The sequence below is a fragment of the Conger conger genome, chromosome 8 (assembly GCF_963514075.1).
Source record: "Conger conger chromosome 8, fConCon1.1, whole genome shotgun sequence".
NCBI classification, from domain to species: Eukaryota; Metazoa; Chordata; class Actinopteri; order Anguilliformes; family Congridae; genus Conger; species Conger conger.
The window spans coordinates 3,344,622-3,357,378 of NC_083767.1; the positions used below are offsets into that span (position 1 = coordinate 3,344,622).

At 49.6% G+C, this 12,757-nt stretch overlaps 1 protein-coding gene across 6 annotated transcripts in view; it reads right to left on the bottom strand.

The window, feature by feature from the left end:
• Nucleotides 1-11,837, bottom strand: part of LOC133134817 (periphilin-1-like) — a 36,435-nt gene extending 24,598 nt beyond the window's left edge. Inside the window, exons 1-6 of one of the 6 annotated variants that reach the window (XM_061251261.1) lie at nt 11,589-11,835; nt 11,042-11,086; nt 10,086-10,150; nt 9,484-9,606; nt 8,708-8,914; nt 7,638-7,702 (exon numbers count right to left, since the gene is read on the bottom strand). In XM_061251261.1, the coding sequence (XP_061107245.1) occupies nt 7,638-7,702; nt 8,708-8,914; nt 9,484-9,486 (275 nt within the window). In that variant the 5' untranslated portion in view covers nt 9,487-9,606; nt 10,086-10,150; nt 11,042-11,086; nt 11,589-11,835. Of the gene's footprint in view, nt 1-7,637; nt 7,703-8,707; nt 9,621-10,085; nt 10,151-11,041; nt 11,087-11,588 lie in introns of all 6 variants that reach the window. The other 5 variants (XM_061251259.1, XM_061251260.1, XM_061251258.1 and 2 more) reach the window with 5 other exon arrangements.
• Nucleotides 11,838-12,757: the final 920 nt, after the last annotated feature.

Consider the following 12,757-nt stretch of genomic DNA (forward strand, 5'->3'; position numbering starts at 1 on the left):
CTAACAGCCCCTCTAGCGGGGACTGCAGGGCAGTGGTGGGTCTTTCTGAGGCTGTGAGGAGGAGATGTGATGGCGGATGTGAGCCCTGGGCTGGAGCTCTGCAGACAGCGCTGGGGTTAAACGGTTAAACGGTGGTAAAGGGATGTGAGCTCTGTGCTGGAGCTCTGCAGACAGCGCTGGGGTTAAACGGTGGTAAAGGGATGTGAGCTCTGTGCTGGAGCTCTGCAGACAGCGCTGGGGTTAAACGGTGGTAAAGGGATGTGAGCTCTGTGCTGGAGCTCTGCAGACAGCGCTGGGGTTAAACGGTTAAACGGTTAAACGGTGGTAAAGGGACAGGAGAACCCGTTTCCCCTTCACCGCGACCTCAGCGTTTATTTTCACAGATCCCAGCCTTTTAACTTCAACCCACACCCGAGGACTCTGGGAGTGACCCCGTGACCCCGGACGTCGCCCCCGGATACAGCGGCCTGCTCCCAGCGTAGCCAATGGGACGCAGATGTGGAGCCTCCGGTCTGTTGCCGGGGCGATGAGACCCGACGTCCACAGACTCACCTGCGAGATTCTCTCACCACGCTCTGGGTTTACCTGCAGAGAGGTACAGGTGTGTCTACCTGCCCTGAGTCACCTGCACACACCAGGATTAAGGAACTGGGGAGAGACCAGGGCTCTGTCTCACAGATCAGGGTTACTGACTCAGCTGGATAACCGCACCGAGTGAAACCCGGAACAGCTTTTCTTTCAGCATATTCCAGACTTGGGAGTGTTCTGGGTTTTACTCAGTGCAGTTATCCAGCTAACACAGTAATCCTGCATCGTGATTCGGGGTTGAGGGCAAAATGGCACCCAAACCTAATAAAACTGCACCAAAGCTAGTCAAATCTGAATAAACAAAGAAATGAAACACTGGACTTCAGCGATATTTGAAAAGGTTTATATCTACCCTAGTTCCTGAAGGCCGAACGACACAGACGTCAGTTTGCGGAGAAAAGAATCAAAGACATGCTGCAGGAAAGGGGAGAAAAAGGAGGGACGAAGGACGAGGAATGAAGAAGTTTATCAACTTCTTTTCCAACCGCAGTGTGACACCACCCACGGGCCATAAAACACACCCGTCTCTGTAAAGCACGTCACTCTCACTCTCACTCTCACTCTCACTCTCACTCTCACTCTCACTCTCACTCTCACTCTCACTCTCACTCTCACTCTCACTCACACTCACACTCTCACTCTCACTCTCACTCTCACTCTCACTCTCACTCTCACTCTCACTCTCACTCTCACTCACACTCACACTCACACTCACACTCTCACTCTCACTCTCACTCTCACTCTCACTCTCACTCTCACTCTCACTCTCACTCACACTCACACTCTCACTCTCACTCTCACTCACACTCTCACTCACACTCACACTCTCACTCTCACTCTCACTCACACTCACACTCTCACTCACACACAGGCCTAAATAAGTTTACATTCTCCCACAATGCACCGTAAAACAGCGAGGGGTCAGATGTGCGGCAGGCACACTAAAGCACCTTAAACACGCCCTCTGAACCAGCCCAGCCCTGCCATTGGCCCAGAGGAAGCCGGTCCCTCCCCCCGTTGCCCTGGCCAGAGGAAGCCGGTCCCTCCCCCGTTGCCCTGGCTCTTCAGCGCACATCTGCACAAACTGCAGTAAAGCCCCGTTTGCCCTCCCGCTCCACGGACTCCGCTCCTGCGCAGCTGATTCAGCGCGAGCGTGCGGTAAGGCGCTATACGCCGGGGCGTAGGGTCCCCCGCTGACCCCCCGCTGACCCCCCGCCGAGCCCTGCGCCTGGACCGCCCGCCCGGCCGGGTTTTTACGAGCGCCCCGTTTGAAGTGCTCCTGAAACCGGGCCCTCCGTTTGCTCCAGGAGTTAATTACCACAGGAGCTAACCGCCAAAACCGCCACACCCCCCACCCCGCCCCCTCCCTCCCTCCCTCGCCCCCAGAGCCACACTCCCCCTTTCCTCAAACCATAAAACCATTTCACGGTTAAAAAAAAAAAAAAAAACATCAAAAAGAAGAAAAAAGGGCTCAGCTTTCAAGTCATCAAGCCGTCAGGAAAACACTTCCTGACTGAGCCTGTCGTGTGGGGGACATGCACATGTCTGAACCACACATTCTCAGCCATCACATCTTTCCAGATTCCTCCTCTTCCTTGTGAAAGGGTGAGCCCCATGTGGGAGCAGCAGAGTGCGCTCCAGTATTCAGGGGCTTCAGGAGAGGGGCTGTGGCCACCCTAAAGCAGCACGACCAACAGAGCGGCTCCTTGGTGTCCCTCGCAGTAGGTCTGTCCCTCGCAGTAGGTCTGTCTCTCAGTTGCCCGCAGTCATGAGAGGTTTGAACCGGAAATTAATTCAGAACGTCAGCACGATTAACTCCTTTCAAAGGAGTGCGAGCACAGTACACTGAAACGGTTCTGCTCAAAAGGCCACAGAAAACGGCATCAGAAGAGATTAACCTCCGATCTCCAGCACGCATGGAAGTCCAGTCACATCAGGATCAGAGAATGAAGCCATTAGCCCTCCTACATTAAACCTCCATCGCACAACTCATATCACATGTTTAATAGGCCTCATTCTATTCCGCAGCAGGTCTGTCCTTGGATGGGTGTGATGCATTTCCATCTCAGAAGCTGATAAAACCATCACACGGCATGATGGAGAAGAGCCCAGAACATTACTGCAGCAGACAGGGGGGTTTAAACGGGGCAGACAGGGGGGTTTAAACGGGGCAGACAGGGGGGTTTAAACGGGGCAGACAGGGGGGTTTAAACGGGGCAGACAAGGGGGTTTAAACGGGGCAGACGGGGATTTAAACAGGGCAGACAGGGGGGTTTAAACGGGGCAGACAGGGGGGTTTAAACGGGGCAGACAGGGGGGTTTAAACGGGGCAGACAGGGGGGTTTAAACGGGGCAGACAGGGGGGTTTAAACGGGGCAGACAAGGGGGTTTAAACAGGGCAGACGGGGATTTAAACAGGGCAGACAAGGGGGTTTAAACAGGGCAGACAAGGGGGTTTAAACAGGGCAGACAAGGGGGTTTAAACAGGGCAGACAGGGGGGTTTAAACAGGGCAGACGGGGGGGGTTTAAACAGGGCAGACAGGGTGGTTTAAACGGGGCAGACAGGGTGGTTTAAACGGGGTAGACAGGGGGGTTTAAACGGGGCAGACAGGGGGGTTTAAACGGGGCAGACAGGGGGGGTTTAAACGGGGCAGACATGGGGGTTTAAACGGGGCAGACAGGGGGGTTTAAACGGGGCAGACAGGGGGGTTTAAACGGGGCAGACAGGGGGGTTTAAACAGGGCAGACAGGGGGGTTTAAACGGGGCAGACAGGGGGGTTTAAACGGGGCAGACAGGGGGGTTTAAACGGGGCAGACAGGGGGGTTTAAACGGGGCAGACGGGGGTTTAAACAGGGCAGACGGGGATTTAAACGGGGCAGACAGGGGGGGTTTAAACAGGGGGGGTTTAAACGGGGCAGACAGGGGGGTTTAAACGGGGCAGACAGGGGGGTTTAAACGGGGCAGACAGGGTGAGCTGAACTGCCCACCTGAGCTTCCACCACACAGAAAGGTCTCTCTCTCTGTGTGTGTGTGTGTGTGTGTGTGTGTGTGTGTGTGTGTTCTGAGGGGAGCGACCTCAATGCTCCAGGCCGGTGAGATTCTCACAGGTAAGTCTTGGGGAATTGATGATGCACATTCTGCCCATTGGCTGAGCTGTTTGAGTCCTGACTCGCTGTAGCCAATAGACACGCACCTCTTTGGGAGTGTTTAACACTGCAGTTAAGCCACGCCCCTCACTGCAGTGCAGGACTCTGCTGACCTACTTGGTTTAATAAAAACAGAACAAAACGATAACTAATCCAGAAGCTTCTGAGCCCTGAGCAGGAGCGATATAATACTCGACCCCCCCCATCCGGGAGTGGAGAGCAGCACGCTGCAAAAACACCAGAAGAAGAAGCGCAGCCTCCGAGCGCCCTGGATATCAACCCGCAGCGGGGACACGTTTATAACCGCGAGGGGAGACCTGATTGTTTTCACCAGTAAATTACATTTTCCATGGGTATAAATGTTATTTCTGTAATAAACTCAAGATGCGCATTAGTTCCTGTCTTCGCTTGCACAACCACGTCTCTGCTCAAGTCTACCACCAACAAACTCAAGCCTGCAAAAATAAATGACATAGCTAAATAATTAGGGTTTAATAATTAGGACTCCCGCGGTGACCTGGCTTTGGGAGTCGTTGGGTGGAGGTCAGAGGTTAAAGGTTAAAGAGGTGACTGAGGGATATGGGGGGGGGGGTGACTCAGACAGGACAGGCTCCCAGGTAATCAGCCAGCCCAGGTTCAGCTCGTTAACCTAAACCTGTCGGGTCAGGTCAGCGGCCACACAACAGAGCAGTGCCTGCTGGGTAATCACACCTCCGGTTCACTCTGACTGCGGGGCGCTGTGGCCCTCAGGGACCCCCGTGCCAGTCCCCCCAGCCCAGACAACACAGCGGGATGCATCAGCCAATCACACGCCACCCTAAGCCTAACCCTAACACTTACCCGAGCCCTAACTATAAACTGGCCTTCACAGCCCTACCCTGGCACCGGCAGAGCTCGACACTGCTTCCATTTAAAAAGCATATCGCAATGGGAAAACTTCTTTACAATCACTGATTAATACACCACAAAAAGAAAGGAAAATTGAAAGAAATTCTGATGTGACATGACTATTACGATTAGCGGAAGGTTATTCGGCCAACATGCTGAAGCTTCGAGGGAAATGCTTCAGGAAACTTGAATCCTGTCTGAAAGAGAAGTAATAAAAATGAAATAAACATTGGTAGACACGCCAGCCACACCGAGTCCAGTTACAGCACATTAAACACAGGACCCCAGCACAAGCTCTGCACGGGAGAACTGCACAGAGAGGGGCAGTTATGAGCACCTTACACACAGCTCTGTGGGGGGGGACTTCTTTACCCAGAAACCCACAGAACTGAGTAAATATTCCTGCTTCCAAGACACTAGGCCCTTTCAGCCTGTGAAAAGAGCTCTATTGCCCTCTGCTGCCCAAAGAGAGAATCTAAATGGTCTAGTTGGTCTAGTTATATAGCGCTTTTTATCCAAAACACTGTACAATTGATGCAGTGCATTTTCAGCCTCCAATGGATCCCTATGCACACATGTACACACACACACACACACACACACACACACACACACACACACTATCACTGCATTACATTACATTATTGGCATTTGGCAGATGCTCTTATCCACAGCGACATACAGTTGATTAGACTAAGCAGGAGACAATCCTCCCCAGGAGCAATGCAGGGTTAATGGCCTTGCTCAAGGGCCCAACGGCTGTGCGGATCTTATTGTGGCTACACTGGGATTAGAACCACGACCTTCTGGGTCCCAGTCATTTACCTTAACCACTACGCTACAGGCCGCCCTTTCATGTCAAACTTACATGACTTACATCTGTTTCCATGGGAACAGTACAATTCTTCCTGCCTTGTTGATTCATTGGATTCTTAGGTCAATTCACTAGGTACAAAATGGAGGCTTTTACAATAAACTGCAAATAAAAACAATATACGCACTCATTTCAGTGATCCTTCAGCGGAAGCCTAACAACTGGAGTTCTGTTATAACACATAACCTCGATGTGTTCAGTTCAGCCATATGGAAGTTTTTATAGAAGTAATAAATACACAAACGTTCTCTTAAACACACACACACACACACACTTTCCTGTATCTGGTTTCCACACTTCCTGCCAGCAGATGCAGCCAAAAACTTTTTTGACATAAATGTCTGAATTCTGCGCAGGTTCTCCATCTCTCTGCAGACGGCCTTGGCCCCGTCTCTGAAGGTTTTCAGTGATTACAGGAACGCAGCGGAACAACGTCTCCGTGTTTCTGAGAGCGCTCCCCCGACAGGCCTGTTTACTTTGGGCTGCGGCCGTCCCGCACTGTGAAAGGAGCTGTAGTTCCATCCGCCAACATCAGCCGCCAAACCCAGGAGCCCAGCGCTTCCCAAACCCAGGAGCCCAGCGCTTCCCAAACCCAGGACCCCAGCACCCCCCAAACCCAGGACCCCAGTGCGCCCCAAACCCAGGACCCCAGCACCCCCCAAACCCAGGACCCCAGCCTTCCCAAACCCAGGACCCCAGCCTTCCCAAACCCAGGACCCCAGGACGCCCAAACCCAGGACCCCAGCGCGCCCAAACCCAGGACCCCAGCCTTCCCAAACCCAGGACCCCAGCGCGCCCAAACCCAGGAGCCCAGCCTTCCCAAACCCAGGACCCCAGCCTTCCCAAACCCAGGAGCCCAGCCTTCCCAAACCCAGGACCCCAGCCTTCCCAAACCCAGGACCCCAGCGCTTCCCAAACCCAGGACCCCAGTGCTTCCCAAACCCAGGACCCCAGCGCTTCCCAAACCCAGGACCCCAGCGCGCCCAAACCCAGGAGCCCAGCCTTCCCAAACCCAGGAGCCCAGTGCTTCCCAAACCCAGGAGCCCAGTGCTTCCCAAACCCAGGACCCCAGCGCGCCCAAACCCAGGACCCCAGCGCTTCCCAAACCCAGGACCCCAGCGCTTCCCAAACCCAGGACCCCAGCCTTCCCAAACCCAGGACCCCAGCACCCCCAAAACCAGGACCCCAGCCTTCCCAAACCCAGGACCCCAGCCTTCCCAAACCCAGAACCCCAGCACCCCCAAACCCAGGACCCCAGCCTTCCCAAACCCAGGACCCCAGCACCCTCAAACCGAGGCCTAAAACAGAGAGCCTCCTGCCCTCTCCCACAGACCCGGAGAAGGAATACCTGGACATATTGGACAGGTCCATATTGAATTTGCTACGTTTCTCCCAGCACTGCTTTTCTTGTCCTGAATGCAGTTCGGATTGAGCACTTTTTACACCTGGCCATAGACTCAGTCCTCAACACACACACATCATAAACAGAGGTCACTGCAGTGCACTTGTGCCTGGACCGTAACAGTGATGTCACCTCGACACTGATCCTACATCTGAGCTCATTACTGTAGGAGGACAGACCACTGATGTGACATCAACCGTTCTTACACATGACTGGGCTGTACAGAGCCGCATTCCACCAATCACAGCGGACCGATGAGCTGAAGTCTGGCCCGGTACTCAAAAGCATCTCGCAGTAAGAGTGCTGACCTGGGATCAGCCTGCCACACCCGCTCATAATTAAGCGTGTGTAGAGAAACAGGGGACAACTGATCCCAGGACAGTCCTGCACAGACACTTCATGACTACAGCCCTCAGCTCCGAGGAGGTGGGCTTGTTCTATTTCTGTCGTATGACCTAATGACCTAATGACCTACATCAGGAGCGTCCAATCACATGCCATGGAGGTTTTAATTCCAACCAATCACTCGCACACCTTCAACTAGTGAAGAGGGAACTCCTCAGCAGGGGCAGTGATTGGTCGGAATGAAGCCCTGCGTGCTCTCAGCCGTCCACGGCACATGACTGGGCAGCCCTGGTCTACATCCAAATGGACCTCTCAGGTAAAATAGGTTAAATAAAATGAGCTTCTGATGGTTCAGACAGTCATGCGACAGTGGCCCCCCCCCCTGCCCTTACCTGAACTCTGGCCGGCCCCCCTGCACATCCTCCCTGGCCCCCCGGTAATAGTGGTACCCCTCCTCCTGCGAGAAACCAATTAACCAATCAGCAAGCACATCCTGTAACCAACCAGCCAACCAATCAGTCATTCGGATGAGCAGTCTGCCAGTCACACATTCATAAACAGGTTGGTACGCAGCTCTTTGTAACAGACACTTCTGGGTGTCTGCAGCCTATCACGCTGGCATTCACTGGGCACACATATCTGCTGCATAATAATTCTTATACTCTGTGAGTTCTGTGTGACTTCTGACATTTTCATTCTCATCACACCACAGCTCCAGACACAAAGCACTAGCAGTGTAAGCACCTGCACTTTTCACACGCACCGCCTCTTATCCTAGTAGAGATTTAACATGATTACTTGGATAAAAAGCCCCACACATGCACACCAACTCCCTTTGAAGAGGATGTGATGTATGCTGTGCCATTAATATACCCGACAGCACTGTAATTCAAAGATGGAGCCACGCATGCATGTCCGGTGCATGAACACCAGGTGGCAGTAGAGGGTAATGAATCCACTTGTAAAACCTCCATATTCCTCAAGCTGATAGCGGGGATATGATATTCACCCTGGAAACATGCGCACGCACGTTTAATAACGGTAACCCGATTCCGTACCTGCCTGACTGGATACATAATTATATGGGTGAATCCAGGTTCATATTTCAGATCGACAGGAGAGATTGGATTTGTAAAATCACAGGACATTACAGAAACAAGCTTGGCTTGAAATTCAGGCAAGAGTCCCAAGAGCCAAATTATAAATCATGAAAACGCCAAGGAAGCCTTCCAGAAAGGCATTTGAACATAACCCGACATTTTCTGTTCAGGAAATGTATTCAAAACTGACAACTTAACTGGAACAACTGCTTATTTTCTGAAATGACCCAAGTCCTGCATATCATGACAGCGTGGGTTTGAGTGTGTCAGTGAGCGTGTGTGTGTGAGCGTGTGTGTGACTGTCTGAGAGTGTGATTGTGTCTGTTACAGTGAGTGTGCGTGTGTATCAGGGGATTACTCACTCTTCGAGAGGGGGGACCGTTCCTGCGTACGTTCCCAAACTGGGAGTTGTCGTGGTAACCCCTGTGCTCGTCGCCGTGGTAATTGCGAGGCCCTCCATTGGGATAGTAACGCGGACCGTCGTAGTCAAAGTCTCTATGGTAGTCCTCCTCCGGTCTGTTAAACTCCCCTCTCCTCTCGCCCATATTCGCCACACGCGTGTACGGTATCTGCACAGGGCACACACAAAGAGTCATCGTCACACTAACGGCATCTGCACACTTTCAAACTAACATCATCCACAGAGGAGACACGCGTGGAGTCATCTGCAGAGGAGACACGCGTGGAGTCATCCGCAGAGGAGACACGCGTGGAGTCATCCGCAGAGGAGACACGCGTGGAGTCATCCGCAGAGGAGACACGCGTGGAGTCATCTGCAGGGCAGACACGCAAGGAGAGCGGCCTGTAGCGTAGTGGTTAAGGTACATGACTGAGACCCGCAAGGTCCGTGGTTCTAATCCCGGTGTAGCCACAATAAGATCCACACAGCTGTTGGGCCCTTGAGCAAGGCCCTTAACCCTGCATTGCTCCAGGGGAGGATTGTCTCCTGCTTAGTCTAATCAACTGTACGTCGCTCTGGATAAGAGCGTCTGCCAAATGCTATTAAAGTAATGGAATGTAGCGAGTCATCTGCACAGGAGACACGCAAGGAGTCATCTTCAAGCAACAAAAGAAACATTTTAAAATCCTAATGTGCTTCTGTAGGATCACAGGGGAGAGTAACACAGAGACTGCTTCCCATGGTGGAGTTTCTGGCCACTGTTTGAGGGTTTTCACTGCATGTGCCTGCTGTTTGGTCGGTCAGGTGTGATGTTTCCCCTTTTCATCTGCAACGAGTCTTTATGACGGTCTGCAAACAGTGCTATACAAAGAAAACTGAATTGAGAGTAACACAAACATACACCAGGAGCAAGAAATAAAATGTATGCTTACATTACACTGAACCGTTTTAATAACCATTCTTAAATCAACCTTCCACAGAAGGAAGTGGATTTCACAGTGACAGACAGCTGGTCTCAGGATTGAGTGAGTGTTGAGAATTACCCCCTTTTTAAAACACATTTCACAGCCCCACTGCTAATTTCGATCTGAAATTATAAAATGTGTTTAGGGGTTTAAAAGCATGGAATAAGGTGGTTTGACAGTGTAAATAAAATCTTCATTTAAATAACATCTTCGGATGACACCTGTGAATATTTTTCATTCATCAAAAAAAAATCTAAATGGGGCTTAGGAACGGAATTTTACACATACAGAAATGTAGAAACATTTCCTATATAACTTCCCGACTGATTTGTGACAAAAAAAATAATAATAAAGATTTCTACTTTTGACGCTCACCTCCCTCTCCGGATGGAATTGCTCGTCGTAAGCCGCTCTGATGCTCCTGTCCCTTCTGTACGTCACTAAAAAAAACAAAAAACAGGACGTGCAACGTAAGAGCCGGGTATTCATTCAAACGCTGATCACGTGACACAGGATAGAAGCTCGCTCCTTGTGCCAATCGCTCTGCGGTGGCACACTGTGGGTTTATCTTACAGCTGAAGGCAGATTACTGATATCGAATTACCGCGTTTAATAACAGCAGCAAGGCTCACAATACCATATAATTACTCTCTGCTTAGGCTTTTCCCAGAAGTGATAAATTGGCCTTTTTTTACCTGGCAAAAAAGTGTCTCCGTGGTTAATAACGCCCACGGGGGGCCCGTCTACCTTACTGTTCCATTTCCCAAAGAGACACTCGAGGTGTGCGGTGGATCCTCAATGGATTCAAACCACAAAACACTTACAGAGCTGTACTACCACGACAGGCTCCCCGGTGTTTACTACGATGTCAACGCACACAAGAAAGAGCAGTTTTGACAGGTCAGCAGCCCGAGTATTAGTCGTCGTCGTCCCCCCTCAGATCAACCCACATTGCACTAATCCACTGTGATGTTTGATCAACTGCAGAAACAGTGTCTTCTGTTTAACTATTGAATACTGCCCCCTAAGGAAAACACTATACCTCATTTGAGACTTACACGTATCAAGTGTCTTTTTAATTTCCAAGAATGTTAAATGTTTCCAACGTAGGTAACAATGATCAGCATTAAACGTGGAGAATATTTGTTCCTCAGCAAAATACACTGAATGTCAAATACGGGCATCTGTTCCAGGTAAGTTTCGGCGATGCACGTTCAAAACAACACAAGTAATTAGGGGACTTTGGGGAATGTGGTCGATCGCTATTTTAAAAGACCACAACATTCTTTTCGTCAAAGAAAAACGTTGGAACCCAAATATTTTCTACTTACTTCTTTGATATCTTCAGGAAGTACTGGTAGTTGGAAATCGGAAACCTGTGCAAACAGAATGTTGTAACTGTAACTTAGCTAACTTACGCTAGCTAATTCACTGGACATTCACTTCACCATCGCTAGCGGTTTCCCTGCCATCAGTTTGATTCCAAAGCACAAACGAGAACTAAACAAAGCAACATAGCCCAGTAGCGCATTAGGAAAAAAGCACATTACAAAAGTTTCAGAAATACTGCAAGTTAGATAATCTATGTACAATTTAGCTCAGCTAGCTAATGTCAACTATTTTTGCTAACGTTAGCTATATAGCTAACTTAGAAAGAAAGATTTGCACCGACTGCATCTAGCTCATACTGTTGTGCAATTGGTAAAAAAGCAGACATGTTGTAGCCAAGTCGTTTTCGTAACTAGCCACATTAATCCGAGACAGCGCTAGGGCCTGCAACAACAAAAAAAACCAATTGCACCAAGGTGAGGTAATATCGTAGCTAGCTAGCTGGCTACATGCTCAAGCAAACAAATTCAGTACATAAAACAAACATACCAGACTCGTTAATCGCAATAGACCATTACACCTCTTTAGTCGACCACATGTATATTATTCATATATGGCAAACTAGAAATCAAAAAGCCTAGTTAGCCTTCGATTCAAATATACATTAAATGTTTTGGGGCTAGCTGGCTATTCGTCCATCTTTAGCAACACAACGTGATATCCTCGACCATCAATGTTTCCTTTTTGTGTCGTCATTTCCGGGAAGTATTAGCCCACTAGTTCATCGAAGGACAATAATGGTATTCACCAGTTTCTCACTAGTTATTATGAACCGTTTTTAGTTTTGGTGTCAACAAGCGCTGTATTCTGTGTCGGTCGATTGCGGATTATGGAGCATGGATCGTCAGCGGTTCATCGGTCAAATGTGCTGCAATTTAGTTTTTCGCGTCTGGGTTGCATAACGATTTTCATAAAGTTATCTTATTTGTGCACCTGACCACGATCAAGAGAAAATTCATGCACGAATACTCGCAGCCGGCAGTGTGATTTTACAAGCTCCTCTTGAAAAGCATCCCCTTCAAAAATAACAATGTGTGCATTCATACCATATAAACAAAACAATATAATACAAACACAACTAAAAGGACAGCGTGTATTAAAAATAAGGAATACACATGGATAAAACGTAGTAGAGGAATAATTATCTACATTTTAAAATTGAGTACAGAAATGTCCTTCATTATGAAGGTGGGTTTGACAGTCTTTCCATTCTGCTGGCTTTAACAGAAATGATCTCGAAAGATTGTTTCAGAAAATTTTGAAATACTCAGCAACCAACCGCACTGTCATGCTGAGTGGTCAAACTGATTGTCCAGAAAGATCTTTGAATGCTATAACCTTTTTCCCAGGGATGAAATATGAATCAGAGTTCAAATATGAATCAGTCAATGGTTCCCTAAAATGTACATCATGAGCAGCTGGTGAAGACTGCGTTAGCCAGAGGCCAGGAACCACATTGGTCAAAAGACTGATGATGCTCTGCAGCCGAAGTGGTCACAGATCTTTCTTAAAGGCAGCCTAATGCCTTTCTATTACGGACCCCTGCGGATGCCACGGTGGTCATGGATTTTTGAATGGGAGACAAGTGGTCCTGTTCTTGTCTTTCCACTGAGCCCAGCGTGCAGTGTCACTGCAGATGAGATGATTCAGACAATGGC